Source organism: Ornithorhynchus anatinus, chromosome X3 (assembly GCF_004115215.2).
Source record: "Ornithorhynchus anatinus isolate Pmale09 chromosome X3, mOrnAna1.pri.v4, whole genome shotgun sequence".
NCBI lineage: Eukaryota > Metazoa > Chordata > Mammalia > Monotremata > Ornithorhynchidae > Ornithorhynchus > Ornithorhynchus anatinus.
The window spans coordinates 26724885-26746045 of NC_041751.1; the positions used below are offsets into that span (position 1 = coordinate 26724885).

At 46.1% G+C, this 21161-nt stretch overlaps 1 protein-coding gene across 2 annotated transcripts; it reads right to left on the reverse strand.

The window, feature by feature from the left end:
* Positions 1 to 270: 270 nt before the first annotated feature.
* Positions 271 to 19360, reverse strand: SLC25A46 (solute carrier family 25 member 46). 2 transcript variants are annotated; one of them, XM_029053771.2, is made up of 9 exons: positions 19006 to 19360; positions 15284 to 15316; positions 10938 to 10980; positions 10189 to 10246; positions 9408 to 9485; positions 8902 to 9002; positions 5303 to 5359; positions 4160 to 4217; positions 271 to 2598 (listed from the first exon to the last, which is right to left on the reverse strand). In XM_029053771.2, the coding sequence occupies exons 1-9, from the start codon at positions 19274 to 19276 to the stop codon at positions 2020 to 2022; spliced, it is 1278 nt and encodes a 425-aa protein (XP_028909604.1). In that variant the 5' UTR covers positions 19277 to 19360; the 3' UTR covers positions 271 to 2019. The 2 variants fall into 2 exon arrangements, with proteins under 2 accessions (XP_028909604.1, XP_028909605.1); XM_029053772.2 differs by lacking the exon at positions 15284 to 15316.
* Positions 19361 to 21161: the final 1801 nt, after the last annotated feature.

Here is a 21161-nt window from a genome sequence, read left to right on the forward strand (position 1 = left end):
TTAATCCCCATTTTACAGATGAGGTAATTGGGGCACAGAGAAGTGATGTGACTTGCCCAAGGTCGCACAGCAGACAAGGGGCAGAGCCAGGATTAGAACCCAGGCCCTCTGACTCCCAAGCCCCTGGCTCTACCCACTAGCCCATGCTGCTACTCAACCAGTTAGTTGCAAGTTCTAAGTTCAAAGCAACCATAGTAAATCAATGGTCTGGCAGAGGAAAACAGAACTAAACCCCTAAAATGTAGCAGAGAATGGAATATTTGACCAGTATTACTGCTTTTAAATTTTATTTTGGATTTTTCCTCCAACTTTTCATGGGGCATTCCAGTTTAAAATCCTAAGGACTTCTGATTATTTAAAAACACATCTTAAACGGAAAATTTACAAGACAGTGAAGAGTCCTATTTATTAATTTTTTTTTACACCATTTAGATATTTTCCACTTATATAATTTTCTACACTTGTACCCGTTTCGTTTTACAATGTAACTTCCCACAGAATATGACGATTCAAGATAAATTACAAACTGCAGTGATTTCTTACATTTCAAATGTAAGTTCAAGTATATTCAACAGTTTCAGAAGTCGCTGCATTTCAGGGTACCAAATGGTTCACAGTTCCACCGGGGATCATTTACAGAGGAAAAAAAATAAGCTATACAGTGCTTAATGAGTGGTCAGTTAAATACACATCACTTTATCAGATAACTATATCAAGAAACTAATCACACACGTTCATTTAAGAGAAGGCAGACCTTTTCTGTCATTTAAAATGGATTCTTTCAACAACCCTATCAGTTGTACTTGCTAAAACGTATTTTCACTCATGAAATCCCAGGGAAAAAAGGCAATCCATAATGACCAAAAAAACACAACAAAATTTCATTTAGTTTCTTTGATATTCCAGAGGACCCGCTCCGCTTCTGACACAGAAAATTCTGGACTGATTTTTAGCAAAAATTTAAATATCAAATCTGAGAGAGGCCACAAATACCAAATTTGTTTGGTTTGCACCTCTTGGAAGAAAAGTAACTGCAGAAATGAAAAGGCCAGTGAGTCTGCTGGTACAATGACTAGTAAAAAAGCTGTAAATTTGAAAGCTAGGTGCCAGTTGTTACGATTAGTCTATTTTTAGACAAATACATCTTACAGAGTAATGAATGTCTGACATGTGGCTCTAAAAACACCTATGGCTCTTGCTCTTTCTCATAGCTGTTGCCTATGAGCAAAGCAGAGGTTTTGAACTTGGACCAGGGCAGGTCTGAAGCAATTGAACCAGAGGTGCAGAAGCAAGTCACCTTCTGTTCTACCTCACTGATACAAATGGCCAAGGCTACCTTCTAGAAGATTTAACGTCGATGACTTGCAAGAAGAAAAGCCCGGCCCAAAATCGACCCAACGAGGTATCGATTAGACAAACAGGTAAAAAGAGGAAAAAGCTGATCGGAGACTAGGCCTGGAAATTGTAAAGCTGTGGGTGCTTCGAGATTTTTCTCATACTAATCACTCAAGGACACTGCCCGATTAAATACCCCCATTCCTCAGTGATCTCGGACTTATTGTTTCTACAGAGTAATCCCTCCGGCTTTCTTTTCACGGCAGGTGCAATTCGGCTGCTCAAGTTAAAAAAATATCAACAATGTGATCGGATGGATCACTGCTCAAGGCCACTGAGTAATTCAACTGGAGATGCCATTCTAAGAACAATCTACAGATTGCAATTACCAGATTATCCTCTACATAATTTTTCATATTTCAAGATTGGAAAAAAAATAACTTCTGAACTTTTCAAAAAGAGGAGACGAGATGGGCAGCGAGTATCATTTTTAATTCAAGTTTTGGGATCTAAGCTATATTTAAAAAAAGCTAAAAAATCATCATGGATGCTCATCTTCCCCCCCAATTTCATATAAATACTTTTTTCCCCCCAATATTTTCATTTCATCTTTCCTTTCCACGTACTCTGATAGATAAAAGTCCAAGATCTATTAGCTGGATGGACTGGTGCTGGGGCTCAATTTTAGATGCTATTTTGAAGCAGTGTAGAGTAAATAATTTTGGTAATTTGTAAAACGGCTGCATGCAGGGTATACTGTATTACGATAGCACCGAACCCTTTATAAAAACCAAACATTCCTTCTTCCTGCTTTATGGTATTGATACAGTCTCTCATTCCCTCGTACTGAGTATTGATTGGGAGCACTTCATAGCCAAGGTCTGTATTGTCAATGATCGTGCGCGTTCCTTGGATATGAAGACGGTGTAAGACTGTCTCCAGGGGGTACAGCAAGACATCAGAGCAGAGACTGGCAGCGAAACTTGCGATCAGTTCTGGGAAATAAGCATCCAACATACTCTGCACAGAACTGACGCTCTCGGTGGCTTGGCTCTGGACCTGCTTCCGCTTGAGAATCAGCAAGACACACTTTTGGACAATGGAGGTGACGATGTAATGCAGGACTCCATGTAGCACGGTGGGAAAGGTCAAAGCCAGAAGCGGGAGCAGCCGTTTGCTATGAGGCACTCCCAGGCCCACGACTCTGCCAATCCCTTCTTTGACACACTCCAAAATGCCAGGATTATCTCGAATGATCTCACTCTGCAACCGAATTACAAAATAAGGTGAAATGACCATTCGGATCTTTTGCTGACCTACCCGGGCAGGTGGGCCGGTTTGCCTCGGGATGGGCTCTTTAAACACCCCGCCGCTGCGAAGGCGGTCAACACGCACGATGGGAAAGTAACATCCCGCGTACATAACGGCGTTGTACAGCAGTCCCTAGATCCCTTGACTCGCAAAGCACTCGATTACCCTTGTACCCAATCCAGGAGACGAGGAAGGTGGGGAGATCCTGCCCCTCCCACTCTCCCCCACTGCTGGGGACTGGGGGGGTGGGGGGTGTGTGGAACGGGGACGGACAGACGGGCCAGGGGACGGCGGGGAGGACGGACTGCCAGTCTGGGACCAAGGCAAAACAAGATGGGACCCCAAACTCCAAAGACAGAGACTGTAAGAATAATGTTTGAAAACTGTCCACTAGACACACACTCCATAGCAATTTAGGGAGGGCTTTTACACGGAAAGGGGATGGTGAGAGGAAAGAAGGGAAATCGTTCACCGTTATTTAATTCCTTCCCAACTACTTTCAAGAGGTCTTGGCTTGGCACGCTAAACTTGATTTGGTAGTCCTGAAGCGCCATCATGTGGCTTAGAGTGGAGAGCAACCCAGAGGATCAGTGAGAAACGTCACAAAGAAATGGCTTCTTCAAGGCGAGCAACGGGCATACTTCAAACCAGCTCGGTACGGGCTGGGAAGGCGGCCGCTGATTCTGTTGTATCACACCCCCCCCAAGGGCTCAGTACAGTGCTCCGCACACAGGAAGCACTCCATAAATGCCACTGATTGATAGACTGTCAGGTGTACTGAAAAAAAAATAAATACACCGTCACCACTCAGTGAACGTTACGGACAGGAAATGCGCCTAATTATGCTGCCTACTCTCCCAAGTGCTTAGTACGGTGCCCCGCACATAGTAGGCGCTCAATAAATATCATTGATCGATGAAACCATTTTCTCATTTCTAGAAAGCTTGCAGACTCCAGGAGAATCCCTCAGGGGGTGATCGTATCCTTCCTTCAGTGACAAGTCTTGAGTCTTTCAACTGGGTCTAATGGCATTAGGAAGAATAAACCAGAATAACCTAATTCTCCCTGAAACAGCACACCCCTGGGGTCCTAAAATGGTCCTCTGTGTTGCGTTGCTGCATCGTAGTTTATATAGTACCCCGCCGGTACATTCCAAAAATACGTCTGCCAGACAAAAACGTCAATGGTAATGGAAAGGGAGTGGGCCGGCGGAAGCGGCGTCGGGAAATCTGGGTTCGAATCCGGGCTCCGCCACTTGCCTGTCGTGTGACCTTGGGTGACAGTTTTTCTGTGGCTCAGTTTCTTCACCTGTCAAATGGGGATTGCACACCTGTTCTCCATTCCCCCACAGACTGCGAGAGCTACACATGGGACAGGGACTGCGTCTGATCTGATTGCGACGTACCTACCCCACTCTGAGTACAGTGCCGGGCACAGAGGAAGCGTTTAACAAATACCACGGTTATTATTCCTTCAGAGAGACAAAACACAAAAACGCAGAAACACGGTTTACCTGCACGGTCTCGATCAGGCTCGCAGAGTAAAAAGGCATTGCCACCACATAAGTTAGGCTGTAGGATTCAAAGAAAAACAGTAAACAGCCTGTTCATCTTCTGTCTCTAAAAATCTGCCTTACTATACACAACAAATCATCTGTGCCTATCTAACCGATCTTTGTGTTATTCTGCTTGACAATATAAGCTAAAGAAATTTACCTCAGATTATCTAAACTAAGGTTCAAGTATTCTAGCAATTAGAAAAAGTCTAGAGAGATTCTCTCCCGACATTTTAAATTCACCTCCCAAATGGTGCAGCTTTTATCGATTCCTTAAGTATCCTAGATATTGCTAACCAGAGGTGAAAACCTAAGTCTTGAAATCTCCGTCCTGAATCTTGGTTTCCTTCTGCAGATCCGGATACGTAGACCAAAGTTACAAACTGTCAACATCAATTATCCTTACCCAAACTCACATAGCCTGACCGATTCTTGCACCATGCACAGTAAAACACACTACCGAGGTATGGAAAATCCCTTGGATGTACTTTACAAGAAAACCGTGTGGTTTTTCAAAGGTACTGTTCTACATCCACTGTGCTTTGGCACAGTAGCATCAAAGCCTTCCAAGACTGCACAAGGTCCTGCCAGCGATGATTTTTCTGGGTGAACGGATCATCATTGGCCTCGCTTGGGCTACGATGTCCTATAGTGGGAACCACAATCTTCAAGAAGCAAAGGAGGGGGACTAACTCTTATCTGCAGAAGATAACTCCCAAGTTAGCCCCAGCACACTGTCCTAATATTCTTATGGTTTTCGAACTGCTCGCCACTTAAAGCAGTCACAAAAGGGAAAATAGTCTAGTTCCAGATCTGATATTCCTTGTTAAACAACATTCACTTGACATACACATCTGTAAAAACACAGACTCAGAAGCAAAGGGCTCCAGTAACCACTGATCAGTCCGACGAAATACCTCAGGACTTTTTTTTTCCCCCCAACCTGTAAGTCGATACTCGGCGACAGGATCTTTTGAGCTCACATGCTTGCTTACTTATTACCGGGACAATTTTAATAGCAATTGACACTCTGGCCTCAGTAGAAATTTGCAAGAACCCCTCTCCACAAAAACAGTATCGCCTTCTGATAACACTACTCACGCTTTCAGTAGAAGGTGTTCTCCAATTCGTCTGAGACTCCATTTGTGGGAAAGCTCCCTGAAAGACAAAAAGAGTTTCACTTGGTTTTTGTTGTTGTTTTTAACTTTACTGTGCTATTTTGTTAAACGTATTGTACCAAACACTGCACTATGCACTGGGGTAGATACAAGATAACCAGGTTGGTCACAGTCCCTGTTCCAATTTGCCGCTGGAGGTCCTAAAAAACAATTCAAGACTTCATTCTGGGCAGCAACAACGGCAGTATAAAAATACTAGATTATCACCGTGGTGGCTACTAATATATTATAGCTAAATGGGCTGTCTTTGGGATGGGTTACCCCGAAAGAGAAAATGAGAAGTGTAGCTAGTGCTTAAGAGGAGAAAACATTTGCAAGGTGGTATTTTCTCTCTCAGCCTCCCTAGGGCTCTGAGAATATAAACTGATACAAAAATAAACAAATCTTAGCAAAAGCGTGACTCTTCTAGACCGTAAGCTCAGTTTGGACAGGGTGTGTATCCGCTAATTCTGTTATACTGTACTCTCCCAAGCGCTTTGTACAGTACTGTGCACATAGTAAGCGCTCAATAAATGCCATTTACCTATCCATTCCTTCCAGTCATTAATTAAAAAGTCCTGTTTAGTGTTTCTGTATTGCACTTTGCCTGCCCTGGCTGTGTTCAGTATGGGACTTGTCCTTGAGAAACATCAAAACAGTACATTCTACAAAAAAGATCTGACAGTTATTTATACTAAATTACGCCAATCTAAAATTCCCTGTGCTCAAAGGAGCTCCAAAAAAATATTCACGTCAAGGAAGGGAATTATAAGCTCAGTATGAACACAGACGATGCACAAGCAATTATTTTTCGTGCCTCTACCCGGGTTCTTCTGGCTAAGGAGCTCGTCCTCTAGTCTGTAATCTCACTGTGGGCAGGGAATGTGTCTCTTTATTGTTTTATTGTACTCTCCCAAGCACTCAGTACAGTGCTCTGCAAAGAGTAAGCGCTCAATAAATAAAACTGAATGAACTTTTAGGCAGAAATGTAACGGTCCTTCCTCTTGAGAGACTCAAAGGGCACTCTGGGAAAGGCCGCTATTAAAGTACTGCCACTTGGCCTGTGCAGCCACAATAAAGTAGAACCATAATGTGGTCAATTGCCAGGGCTGGACATCACAAAAGGAACCCTAAGAAAGAGCCCTCGCGTTATCAATGACTGTGAGCACGGCACCAGACAGCGGACTCTACCTTCGGGTTATGATCTTGGCACTGCTATATAAAACTGGGGTGCCGTTACTCACCGTGACAGCACAGATGAGGTTATAACGAGTTATTACAGCGATATGCCTCTAGGTAGAGAACTCATAATAGGGAGAACATCACTGGAGTGCTGGGAACATGCCCTGAATATCCGGGAGGTCTTTTGCCTCACGCTTCACTTTCCACCTCACCTGACGATTACCTCCTGACCTCAAAAAGAACCCGAGATAAAGGGGGAAGGAGGTAGAGTTTAAAACTAACAGGAGCTAGTAGGTTCTTCTCTTTGAGGTCTCCTCCCACATTTTCTACCATTAGGTATTTATCGAATGCCCACTCGGTGCTATGCCGTGAGCTAAGCAATAGGCCGTAAACTCGTCGAGGGCAAGGCTACTTCACTCTATTGTACCTTCCCAAGTCCTTAGAACAGTGCTCTGCACTCAGCAGGCACCCAAATACTACTGACAGTGGCTTTGTGGATAGAGCATGGGCCTGGGAGTCAGAAGAACTTGGGTTCTAATCCTGACTCCACCACATGCCTGCTGTGTGACACTGAGCAAGCCACTTAACTTCTCTGGGCCTCGGTTACCTCACCTGTAAAATGGGGATTAAGACTATGAGCCCCATGTGGGACAGGGACTGTGTCCAACCTGATTAATTTGTATCTACCCCAGCGCTTAGAATAGTGCTTGGTACATAGTTAGCGCTTAACAAGTACCATTACTATTATCTTTTTCACAATTCCTGGCAAATGACTGGATGACAGCTGAAGAACGGCAAAGAGTCGAAGATGCCACCGAAGTTGTAAATGTCGGGGCCAGGGAGGATGATGGGGTTACAGACGTAGATGGGAAGATTGGTTAAGGTTTAAAAGAGAAGATGGGAAGTTCCGTTTGGGGGCACTTCCGTCAAGGTGGAGATGTCACCAGACTTCACCACGTGGTGATGTGAGCCTGAAAAGTGAGAGAGGAGTCACGATTTGGGAGTCACCCACACAGTGGTGGTAGCTGAAGCCGTAAAAGCAGAGAAGCTCCCCGAGGGAATGAGTGAGCCTAAGAACCATGAGAAGCAGCGTGGCCTAGTGAAAAGAGCCCGGGCCTGGTAGTCAGAGGACCCGGTTTCTAATTCCGGCTCCACCCCAATCTGCTGTGTGATATTGGGCAACTCGCTTCACTCCTCTGTGTCTCAGTTCCCTCATCTGCAAAATGGGGGTTAAGACTGAGCCCTATGTGGGACAGGGACTCTGTCCAACCCGATTAGCTTATTTCAACTCCAGTGCTTAGTACAGTGCCTGACACATAGTAAGCACTTAAATACCACTACTGCTATTATTATTATGAGAAGAATAGAGGATCTAGAACGGAGACTTGTGGGGCATTCACACTTAAGGAATTACGAGGTGGGAGAGCAACCAGCGGAAGAGAGAGAGAGAGGAGTGATCAGAGCGGTAGGAGAACCAGGAGAGGACAGTGTCAGTAAAACCAAGGTCGGGGTGTCCCAAGCATTCAAAGAGGATAGTCAACAGTTTTGGCATGAAGCAGAGAGGGGCATAGTCAGTAGAGGGGAAAGGCTCTCTTATGACCAAAAATTTCTTTGGAAACTGTTTGCCCAACTGGTGACTGCATTCAAAAGACCTTCAAGAAGTAATCCTCTTGGGTAAAGTTTGTTAAAATTCCACAGATGGGAAATCAGACTGCAATGTCATACTGCACTCTTCCCCCCTTCAAAGCCCTACTGAAGGCTCACCTCCTCCAAGAGGCCTTCCCAGACTAAGCCCCCTTTGCCGCAGGTCCCCTTCCTTCTGCATCATGACTTGCTTGCTCCCTTTGCCCTCCCCCACCCACCCCACAGCACTTATGTATATCTGTATATACCTATAATGCTATCTATTTACATTGATGCCTGTTTACTTGTTTTGATGTCTGTCTCTCCCCTTCTAGATTGTAAGTCTGGCGTGGGCAGGGACTGTCTCTATTTCTGAATTGTATTTTCCAAGCGCTTAGTACAGTGCTCTGCACACAGTAAGCGCTCAATAAATACGATTGAATGAATAATTTACCAAGAATAGGAACATTTTTTCTTATCCATCAGTGGTATTTATTGAACACTTACTGGTAAACAGAGCACTGTATTAAGTGCTTGGGAGAGCACACTGCAACAGAATTGGGAGACGCTCTTCCCACCCCACAATTATTAGATTTATACCACCCTGACGTATTTTTTTTTCTCTGACTTCCCTCTGAGGTCATTCCACTGTGTGGCAGATTCAAGGTGATTTTTCCTTTGTTAAATTTACAGGAATTTTACGAAACCAAGTCCTGAAAAAATAATGCAAGAAGATACCTTGGCAGGGATGTGAATTCACTAAGGATTCCTTCTGCTCCAAGTGTAACTCCTTGAACAATGAATGTGCTCCCCATTCCCTTCCAAAGGGCTCTTGGACCCTATAATGTACAGAGAGTGAAGTTCCACATGTTATCACGGGCATTCAAGGCACATGTTATCACACATTCAGTTATTACCTACACTTTTCTTATACTTGAACTTGCTCTAGTTTCACAGTGAGGTATCACTTCTCAGTGGAAATAGTTGGGTATTCCTAAATCAATAACTGACTTATCTTTACGACCTTTAAGGTGTGGTAGATGACTATAATCCGGCCAGTAGAAGAGGAAGCCTAATTTAAACTCATATTTACCATATTTAGGAATTAATCATTCTGCACTCTGATAATTATGCTATGTAAACACTCTACGCAACAAAAACAAACAGGAATAGTTCCCCAGATGAAATAATCACCCATAATTTGCTTTCATCAAAGGTGTTTTCAGATTGACATCAATTCTCACCTGGGTTTTGTTAAAGCTGTACATTATATTGATAACTGTAAATGGAGTGAGATGGTAATGCCGAGCATGGTAATTAACCTGTATTAAAAAAAATGAAGTTTTAAAAAATTCATGGTTACAAAGGCAATGCCGCTTCCAGAGATTAGACTCAAAGTCCATGGGCAATACAAGATATCAAAACAATTCCAGAAATACATTTTGAAAAGCAATCATTCTATAAAATTCCACGTAGGAAAAAGCATCTTTAGTTCAAACTCACAAAGGTTAAAAAAACTACTTGCTCTGCTTAAGACTATCTAGCCTGTTCCTACAGCAGAGACGCTCTTAGATTCAGAATATCCTCTGCAGTCTAGTCACCCAGCCATCTTCTTTTTGCACTGAGGAGATGTTACTCATCATAATGGAGTCTCCTTAGCAGGGGCAGCACACTTTCTCCAAGTTCTTGCACCATTATTCCTGACTGTTGTAGGGGGGCAACGAGTTTTTGTCTATGCTCCTATCTCCACAGGCAGGGAGGGGTTCCTGGGGGGCCCAGAACTCTGCCCCCCCTTTGAATCCTCAATTTGGGGAACCACTGTCTAATACACAATACCTGCACAAATACAAAAGGATCATCAGTCTCCATGCAAAGGAGCTAGATTCCAGATCTTCCCAAGCTTCACGTGGGACAAGATAACTTTCTCTGCCAGTTATACTCCATTTCAACTTCAAGCTAAATCTGGGACGCTTCCACCTTACCCCGCCCCAAGTCACTCAGAGAATAAGCAGAGTGGCTTCTTACCTGACACTGGCGGCGAAGAACAATGCACGGATGGGCCAACACATTCTCTGTAAACAAACTGCATCACAACAATTTCATTCAAACATGTTAGGTGACTACCAAAAAAGTGGTGATCGTAAACTCAGCATAATGTTATGACATTACTTTCTGATCACTTTTTAGACAGTTGCTGGGAACTGAAAACTTTCTTTGCCCAAATGTGCCCACCCCCACCTCATCATAAACATCTCTTTTTTATCATTCTGCTAAAGTTTCACAGCCTATTTGTATAATGGAAAATTGTAATTTACTAGAAGAAAGTCCTACAGATACTTATATCGTTGCCCTCGGATGAGAACTCTAAAGTAATTTTGTAGTCAAGGGGGTGGGCGGTAATAGGATTTCGGCTTTGGGTGCATTTTGTCCCTTTTTGTAGGGAGCAAAACCTACTTTGGCGAGCACTTATTCTTTGGAGTTCCAATATTTGTTTAGACAAAAAACAAAACAAAAAACCCACAATACCGGCTCCTAGAACTTTTTGATGAACTACAGGAAACAAATCAGTAGTCTTGCCCTATTCCCAGGCAAGCCTAAATTGAAATTTTGGTGTATTTCTAAGAAAGAAAAAGTAACACTCCTTCCTCCATATCTCTAGCTGACTGAATCCCACTTGAGAAAATGAAGGAATCTCAAACTCAGAAACAGCATATCCCTTTGAAAAGCAGCAACTTCTAAATCCCGAGAAGCAGATTTTAAGAAAAATCCATTACCTTGCAAGCCCAATACCGAATCCGGCAAATCTATTCAACTGATCTGAAAGAAAAATAAGATTACGTAGCACTAATTTCGGTTGAGGGCAAAAATAAAACGAATCACCTGACCCAGTCTCACATACTGTTTTAGCAAATTGGAATACCAGTTTATTAATTCAGCCAAGTAGGGCTAGGATAAGCTAACGAGTGGAATCCGAGTACTACCGGTGGATTTGGGATAATGTGCTTTACAGTATAAGGCCGCTGAAAATATTTCCGAACAAATGACGAAGCGGAGGAACCTTTCTTTTTGTTTTAAATGAGTGGACACAAATGTCGTTAAGAGGAAATAAATCTCGGGAGAGCAGACAAGACACATTTCGGCTCATTACTAGGTCCACTACTAGGTAATCGGTACATTTATTTGTACTTAGTCAGTGTCCACTGTGTGCAGAGCACTGTGCTAGGCATTTCGGAGAGTACAAAGTAAAAGCCACAGATCCCACCCTCAAAGAGATTCAAATCTAATGGGAGAGACAGGCAGTCACAAAATGAACACTTTCAGCAAATTATTGGTAATAGCAAGATACTGGCAAAAGAATAAAGACAGTGCATAAACGCTTCGGCTGGCCGTTAGGACGCCATCATCAGTGTGGTGGAAATGAATTGAGGAATGCCTCCAGGTGGAAGTTTTCAATCAACCAATGGTATTTATTGCACACTTACTGTGGGCATAGCACTATACTAAGCGCTTGGGACACAAAGGAGTAGGTACAGATGATCCTAGAGGCAGGGAAGAGGTACGGTGGATCTGAACCAAGCGCTTAGTACAGTGCTCTGCACATAGTAAGCACTCAATAAATACTACTGAATGAACGAGGATGGAGTTCCCGGCATGTGCAAGGGCATGAAGAGTTGGGAGCAAGGAGCATTATGTAGGTTAGCTCGGGAGGAGCAAAGAGCGGTATCTGGGATGTACAGGGTGAAGAAAACAAGGTATGTGCATTGGGGAGAGACGACATGTAAACGAGGGAGGGATATGTAAATTGGGGAGAGGTGGAAATTAGAAATGATAGTAAATTAGGAAGAAATATGTAAATTAGGGAGAGGCTTGAAGCCGGCGGTCAGGAGGGACTAGAAATGTATTATGGAGGGAACCTGAGAGTCGTTGAAGGATATTGAGAAGTGGAAGCAGCGTGGCCTACAGGAAAGCTTGGGAGTCAGGGGACCTAGGTTCTAATTCTGGCTCTGCCACTTTTCTGCTGTGTGACCTTGGGCAAGTCACTTCCCTTCTCTGGGCCTCAGTTACTTTGTCTGTAAAATGGGGATTAAGACTGTGAGCCTTGTGTGGGACGGGGACTGTATCCAACTTGGATTATTTTCTATCTACCCCAGGGCTTAGTACAGTGCCTGGCACACAATAAGTGCTTAACAAATGCCATTTTTTTAAAAAAGGGGGGGAAAGTAATATTCACAACATTATGGGAAGATGATCTAGGCAGCAGAGAGTAATAATTAACTGAACATTGGCGAGAAGATGGCAGCAGGAAGACCAGTGAGTAGACCGGTGATCGAGTAACATTGTCGGGACATGCTAGGAAATTGTATAAGGTGAGTGGCTGTATGGATAGAGAGGAACAGATTATGGAGGTATTGCAGAGTAAAAACTGGCAGAATTTACCAACTGACTGAACGTGAGATAAGAGACAGAGTCAGAAAACACACCAAGGTTGTAAGCTACTGGGGCAGGAAGATGGTAGTGTCAACGGAAATGGGAAAATTAGGAGTGAATTTAGGAGGGAAGATGAGAAGGTCAAATTTAGCCACGTGGCATTTAAAGCCCTCCATGTGGAGCTATCTGGGAGCAAAAGGAATTCTTTGCTTTTTCCCTATCTGGGAGCAAAAGGAATTCTTTGCTTTTTCCACTTCCTACCTTCAAATGGGGCCTGTGGCATGTTTAGTGTCTACCGATGTCAGGGGCACTCTGTTGAGTTAATCATCTGCCACCAAGAATCAAGTGCCTTGTACAGTGCTCTGCATATAGTAAGTGCTCCATAAATGCCATTGATGAAGACTGGAGACAGTTAATTGGAAGACTTCAATTAATCAATGGGATTTATGGACTTCTTCCTGGGTGCAGAGCACTGTACTGAATGCTTGGAAGAGTACAATAGAAGGGAGACACAATCCCTTCCTACCCTCCTACCCTCGAGGAGCTTCATTTCTTTCTTCATCCTCCTACCTCATCTTCATGATATGAAATATTACTTGTTCCAATAGGGCAGAGGAAAATTTATTGTCCTTTCAACTATAGGATTGCTTAAAAGATTTACAACTGCAAAGGCAAAAAGAACAAGCTAAAGAAGTGAATTGGATAGACTATTTTGGATGAGTATAATGCAGCATTCTCAAAACCCTTTACAATTCTCCAAGGCCTCGTGGAGAGAGCACAGGTTTGGGAGTCAGAAGGATCTGGGTTCTAATCCCCGCTCCGCCACTCGTCTGCTGTGTTACCTTGGGCGAGTCGCTTCACTTCTCTGGGCCTCAGTTCCCTCATCTGTAAAATGGAGCTTAAGACCGAGCCTTATGTGGGACAGGGACTGTGTCCAACCCGATTAGCTTGTATCTACCCCAGCGCTTAGAACAGTGCTTGATGCATAGTAAGTGTTTATTACATAACTATTATTATTTAATTCTCAATCTGAATGCTAGTGGCTTCAGATTCAATGTCCAAAGTGCAGAAAACCGTGTGCTGGAATGAGAGGTCGATGAAGTCTGTAGTGATAGAAATTACAGATCCTGCAACCAACTAAAAGCCTTCCTTTTGGGTGTTTCAGGTTTCATTCCCCCATCCTCAAAGATGCCAAATATCATTTTGCATTTTCCAAGCACTGCATCTCTGTATCTATGCTAGTCCAACCTTTGGGGCTTGGTGTGCCACTCACATCCAGGAGTGAAAGCAGGCCTGAGCCTTCACCCCCACATCACCTGCAGTGGTTCAGAGGGATAAAAGTTTTTGACTCCAGCAGACACAGACCACCTCCTCCTCCTCCTCCCACGCACACTTAGCTCATCTCCTCGGGGGGGGGGGGGGGGGGGGGGGGAAGAAAGGGGTGTGTCCCCGATTAATTTTCCAATCTGGAGCGGCACTGCCACCCGAGCCTCCCGACACCCATAAGCTACCTCCAACCGCAACACTGGGATGTGTGTGCACACCCTTCCACTTCCTCCAGGCTGGTGACGAAGGCACACACACACATTTCCCACTTCATTACCCCGGTGCTCCACACACAGTGAGAACTCGATAAATGCCACTGAGCAATGGACTGATTTCCTAGTTGGCCGGTGTTCCAGGAATCGGGCCTCCTATCTTTGTTGGAGTTCACGAACCACCCCGGACCCTGGCCAGGTAATCTATGGGACCCCGGTATTTGCAATTTTAAAATGTTATATCACCAAGGTCGGACGGATGGAAGACTCGAGCTTGGCAGTCAATAGGTTTGTTTGCTGAAAGAACTGAGGTAATCAAGGGGCCAGTCTATAACTAAGAGGTTCCTATAAGAGACTGCTTCGTAACTCTAGACCGTAAACTCGTTGTGGGCAGGGAATGGGTCTGTTCATTGTTCTATTGTACTCTCCCGAGTGCTTAGTACAGTGCTCTGCACACGGTTAGCGCTCAATAAATAAAATTGAATGAACGAAGGGGCCACCTTCATACTAGACAGCAATTCCTGCATAACCCTGCCCTTCCAAGGGCAGGCACCCCCTGGGTTCCAACCACCCTGCAATACGATTAACCCGAGTCACGTGACTTACCCCAAGTGCGTGATCCATCCAGCCCCAATGCTTCGGCCAAGCGCTGCAGGTAAGTAAATCCCTCCCTGCCCTGTATCCAGAAACTTTCCCGCCCTTTGCTCTACCCACCCTCGCCCGGCTTCTGTGTGTTTTATTTTTATTTTTTTGATCATGACACCCCCATCTCCACCCTAACAGGCCAGCCCAGATTTTCTCTCCCTTTTTTTTTTTTTTAGCTTTAAATCAATCTTAACCTTAGTAGCAGCTGCTGCCGCCGACACCCCTCCCTCTCATCAATACTGGACTGGAGTGACGGGACAATCTAGGGAGGGGAGGGGTGGTGGCCACTGCCACCGAAGTGAAAAATAAAGTTTACGATTATTAAAAAAAATCTCCGGCTGCTCACGGGGGCTGAACTGGGGGGTCAGGGGGAAGGTGGCACGGGGGACAGACTGAGGAGACGGAGGCGGGAGGGTGAACGCTCAGGGTGTGGAGAGGCTGTGGGGCAGGAGAGTCACCTGGAACAGGGGAGGAGGAGAAGAGGGTGGAGAGGGATTTACTGTCCTTACCTGTAGAGCGTGGCCGTCGCTGCGGGGTCAGTTCTAGAACGGATCATAATGTATAACAAGATAAGTCTACAGGAAAACGTACCCCATGATACAACTACTCAAAATACCTTTTCAAAGGAAATGACCCCGCTGTATCATGGGGTATACCTGTATGGTTGTTTTTCAATTATCTGGCCTAACTTCCACCTCAAGTGAGCCGGAAAAGCAGAAAACACAGATAATTGAAATGCACAATACAGGTTAAATTTGCAACCCACATAAACTCAGTAACGGTTATTAGTTCCAAAGCACTGATATTTAATTATTTTCCTGGCACAGATGTGTCCATTGGCTACAGATTAATTAAAATATTGTACAGTGTGATTTGCTACAGTACAGTACGAAGGAAACAACTGAGATCTGAAAATCAAATCAAGTAACGATGGCAGTTTTTTTTAAGCTTCAATGGATTTTTGAGGAAACCTACTTTTCTAGACAAACTACATCTGCTGAACAAGATGAATCTCGAACATCTTCCGACTGACTTATCCGCTCAACTTCAGTGACTTATTCCACAGTTTAAGCATCGTCTCGGAGAGGACACATCGATGCCTTCCTTTTCATCTGAAGATGATTTCGGAGGTTCCTGGATACGGCTAGGATTCGGGTTACTGCTAGGGCTTCGTAGCCATAGTTGGTTTCCATACAGAGCTGATTTTCTTGGTCGACGTCCTTGCTACCTTCAAACTCTCCAAATGGGTCGGTGAAACTTTCTACCGCTTATTCCGTGCCACTTTGCTCAGCTCCAGTTCCTTCCACCAGAACACAAAAGATCTTTCACCATGTTTGCCCTTAAGTGATTGGCTCAACCGCGCTCCACATCCTTCTGCAGTCCGAGACAGGCCGAAGAAAACGGAGTTCCGTGCGAAGGTCTTCAAGTCGATTTTGTGGACGGGGCGTCGCAAGAGGGTCAGATATCGTTATTTGGGGGAATTAACCACACCTTGATCCAGCGATTGAATCAAGGATATGATGATGATATTGGAGGGAAGGTACTTCATGAAAATACTTCCATCCACAGACACTGGCTCTTCCCCACTGGGATGGGATGGCGCATTTTCAAGAAGCAGGACAACATATTTTGGCAAACCACATTCCCTCAAATGTCCATTACCTTGTGACATGAATTTAAGGCAGAAGCAATCTTTGAATATCGAACAATCCATGTTTCCTTTGACACTATGTACCCAGGGGCTTGCTCTTTTTCAAACGCCAACTCTCTGCTTGAAAGGCATTTCCACTAAAGTCCAGTTTCAACTGCACTGCATATCGAACCAGCTGAAAGTTATTTTCTGCGAAACACTTTTATTAAGTCTTCTGCTGGTTTTGTCGGACTCAGCTTCGCTCGGCTCAGCTCTCCGAGGATGCTACGATGCTTCCATCTAGTGAGTTATCCAAAAGATGGGTCTAACTCCCCTTCCGTTTCTGGGGTGTGGAGAAAATACTTGGCCCGTTTTACACAGGTTGGTTCTGACAACGAAGGCGTCCCATTTACACCTTTCAATCACAGCCCCGTCAAGCTTTGCATATGCAGTTTTCATGGACTTTTGCTTCATGCATTCCAAAGGTCCACATACTGCATGAAGTTGAGGATTTCAGCTTTCTTCTTTTGCCTAAATGTTCCCGTAGTGAGGTCACCAGAGCACCCAGAGGCTTCATTATGACTTCTAGTTTTTGTTTCATGGTTACAGCAGTATATTTTCAGTTTTGCTATTCACTCTCCTTAAACTTTACAAATGGATTGGTCAAGTGACTACTGTAAATGATGTGAGGTGCCCACTGCTTTTACGCTTTAGTGATTAGCAAAGTTATGCCAACATACATACATCAGGAGGAAGGACTTCTGCTTTTGCTATGGTATCTGTTAAGCACTTACTATGTGTCAAGCCAGTGGTCTAAGCACTGGGGTAGAGACAAGTGAATTAGGTTGGACCCAATCCCTGTCCCGCACGGGGCTCACAGTTTAAGTAGGAAGGAGAAGGGGAGGACTGAGACACAGAGAAGTGAAATAACTTGCCCGAGGTCACAGGGCAAGCATTTGGTAGAGCCGGGATTGGAATCCAGGTCTTCTGACTCCCAGGCCCGTGTTTCTTCCACTAGGCCTCGTTGCTTGGTCCAAGTTGCTCATTAAAAAAAAAAAAAAAACAACTTTCCCTTGGAGGCTCTTGAGGTTCTTGGAGATCACTGCAGGTGATGTCACAAGGCACTTCAAGCCCTGCTCACCACACAATGAGCAGAGCAAACACTGTCAATGGGGGGGGGGGGGGGGGGGGGGGGGGGAGAAAAAAATCCCCTACCCCCAGGGTATGTTATTGTAATTGGACACCTCAACCCGCTGTGAGTCCCTTTTTACCCTTCTTCAACTTGATCCTTCCAACAACCCCTGCATTTTTGCTTAAACCTTTTCGAATGTGCAATCGCGTCTCCCGTAGGGCATCTGAAAATTTGAGTGTTCTGTCAACGAACCAAAAAAACGACAAAAGATTTTGCCTGAACAAGTGGCGTGGATAATGGCACAACATGAACCCTGCCTGATAACGGAGCACCCCGTAGTTCTAATGAAGAACAAATAGGCAGCACCGACTACTGATGGCCATATTTTAATTTCTAGTACAATCAATAAAAAAAAAAGAAGCTGATGATGGTCCAAACTAATCGGATGGAGGCCGGTTCAAATGATTTAACTGTGCAGATGACAACTTAACTTGATTGACTCTTTCAAATGGATAATTTTCCCAATTGTGTCTGTGACATTTTTCCTCTATCCGAATTAGCCCCCAAAGTATAGCTCGGTCAGCTGGTCATCCAGATAACCGCCCGGTCTTTAATTCACCAAGAACTTGTCTTCGCATTTATTTCTGCAACTGCCCCGGAGGAAACTATGATAACTGTGGCAACGGTTAAGCGCTTACTACGTGCCAAGCACCGTCCAAAGCACCGGGGTAGATACAAGGCGAGTCACTTAAACGTCTCTGCGCCTCAGTGACCTCATCCGTAAAATGGGGATTAAGACTGTGAACCCCGGGGGGGGGGCTGGGTCCAACCCGATTATCTTGGATCTACAGTGTCTGTCATAGGGTAAACTGATGTCACAAAAACCCGGGGGTGCGACTTCCGATTTAGAGGGATAAAGATTAATATCGCCGGTTCAAGGTCACTCGGAGGAGCGGTTGAACTAGGGCCCTATTCATCTGGGGCGGGGGGGAATCTGCGGGAGGAGAAATGAAGGGACAATTAAAGTTATCTCGAGGGAAAGAGTGGGAGCCGGCGGTGGCCAAACATTACGATATGAATCCCCCAGGGCCGGCTGGCAGAGCCCATCGGTGAGGGAAATAAGGGCGGTCGGCGCTCACGGCGTTCTAGAACGACCGACTACAAACGTCTAGGCTCCCGTGGAAATCCCAGGTCGTAAAACGCCGGCGAAAGCGATCGCGGCCCGCCATTTTTTTTTGATTTTTCGCTCCTTCCAAGGCTCTCCCCCCGGGGTCGATCTGGGCGGCCTCGGAATCGCAACCTCCTCTAGACCTCGCCGGCAAGGGGTTGGGGCGGGGAGGGGAAGCCCGTTGGGCCCGTCGTCTCCCGATCGCTCACGACAGCGCTCCGCCCCCGGTACAGACTGACGGTTCTGCAGACGATGCCCGGCCGCCGCCGCCCGCCGCCCGCCCGCCCGCGGCGCCCCTCACCGTTGCCGTTCCCGGGCCCGCCGCCGGGATAGGGGTCCTCGTGGAGGCTCCCGGATCCCCCGAGCGGGGTGGGCGCCGCGGCCGGGCCCAACTGGGGGGTCCGGTCGCCCCAGTGGAGGTTGCGGCTGCCGGGGATGTCCGGCGGGGTGGTGACCCAGTGGGCCTGGTCGGGCCTGGCGGGGAAGCCGGCCCCGAACGCCGCGGCCTCCTCTCGCCCGCCGCCGGCTCGGTAACCTAAGCCATCGAAGCCGTTCGGCCGCCGCGGGTGCATCGGGCCCCGCGAAAAGGACGGGGGGGCACGACTGACCCCCCCTCCCCCTCTCTTCGGCCCCGTCGGCGGACGAGCGGGCGCGCGGCCGGCGGAAGCTGTCAGCTGCCTCGGCCCACGTGAGCGGAGCGGCGGCCCACGTGAGCCGGGCCTCTTCCGTCGTCGGCCGCGCCGCCGGTTGCCGTGGAGACCGCGCCGGAACCTGCCTCCGGCCGTCACTCAATCCGTCCGTCGTATTTACTGAGCGCCTACCGTGGGCCGAGCGCCATACGATAATAAACAGCCGCATAGAGAAGCAGCGCGGCCCAGTGGAAAGAGCCCGGGCTTGGGGGTCAGAGGTTACGGGTTCGAATCCTGCCACCTGTGTGACTGTGGGCAAGTCACTTCACTGGGCCTCAGTGACCTCATCTGGAAAATGGGGATGAAGACTGGGAGCCCCACGTGGGACAACCTGACGACCCCGTATCTCCCCCAGAGCTTAGAACAGTGCCTTGCACATAGTAAGCGCTTAACGAACACCAGCGTTCCCCGCCCACAACGAGTTCACAGTCCAGAGGTGGGGGAGACCCATCAGTACAAATCGATAAAATGACAGATGTGGACATCAGTGCCGTGGGGCCGGGACGGGGGGGAGGAAGAGCCAAGAGAATAAGTCGGGGCCGCCTTAGAATCACCTTGATTTTATTATTTTGTTAATGAGATGTTCTTCCCCTCGACTCTATTTATTGCCATTGTTCTTGTCTGTCCGTCTCCCCCGATTAGACTGTAAGCCCGTCAAACGGCAGGGACTGTCTATCTGTTGCCGATTTGTCCATTCCAAGCGCTTAGTACAGTGCTCTGCACATAGTAAGAGCTCAATAAATACTATTAAATGAATGAATGAATGAATGAATGAATGAATGGAAAAGTGGGACTCAGGCTGGGAAGACCTCTTGGAGGAGATGGGCCTTCAATAAGGTTATGAAGCGGGGAGAGTAAGCAGTCAGTCGATCGATCAAGTGATCTCATTTATTATCATTATCATCATCACCATCCTCATTACATACTACTGAGTGTATATTAATATATTATATATAATAATAATGTTGGTGTTTGTTAAGCGCTTACTATGTGCAGAGCACTGTTCTAAGCGCTGGGGGAGATACAGGGTCATCAGGTTGTCCCACGTAAGAATCACAGTCTTAGACCCCATTTTACAGATGAGGTAACTGAGGCACAGAGAAGTTAAGTGACTTGCGAGTGTCCGTTCACTCATTTACTGAGCGCTCACCGTTCGTTCATTCAATAGTATTTATTGAGCGCTTACTATGTGCAGAACACTGTACTAAGCGCTTGAAATAGACAATTCGGCCACAGATAGAGACGGTCCCTGCCCAATGACGGGCTCACAGTCTAATCGGGGGAGACAGACGGACAAAAACAAGACAACATAATCGCGATAAATAGAATCGAGGGGATGTACACCTCATTAACAAATAGGGTAATAAAAATATGTACAAATGAGCAGTGTGAAGAGCACTGTATTAAGCGTTTGGGAAAGTTCGATACAGCAATAGAGAGGGACAGTTCCTGGCCACAACCAGGGGTGGGACAGAATTCATCCGTGAGGCAGTAGGGAGGGAAAACACAGGCGATGAAAATTCAGGCAGGGCAGGCTTCCAGGAGGAGATATGATTTGAGAAGGCTTTTGAAGATGGGGTCTGTCGGGGAGGTAGAGGGAGGAAGGACTAGGCAGGAGGGTTTCGGGGGGGTCACACGACATCTGAGGAGCAGGGTGCCCTACAGGAAAGAGCAGAGGCCTAGGAGGCAGAGGACCAGGGTTCTGATCCCACCTCTGCCACATGCTGTTTGGCTGGGCAAGTTACTTCACTTCTCTGTGCCTCCGTTA

Coding starts and splice junctions, on each gene's coding strand:
- SLC25A46 (XM_029053771.2), bottom strand. CDS start 19,276: ATGCACCCGCGGCGGCCGAACGGCTTCGATGGCTTAGGTTACCGAGCC. Junction 10,981..15,283: donor GCGACGGCCACGCTCTACAG/GTAAGGACAGTA, acceptor TTTTTCTTTCAG/ATCAGTTGAATAGATTTGCC. Junction 9,003..9,407: donor ACAGCTTTAACAAAACCCAG/GTGAGAATTGAT, acceptor TGTACATTATAG/GGTCCAAGAGCCCTTTGGAA.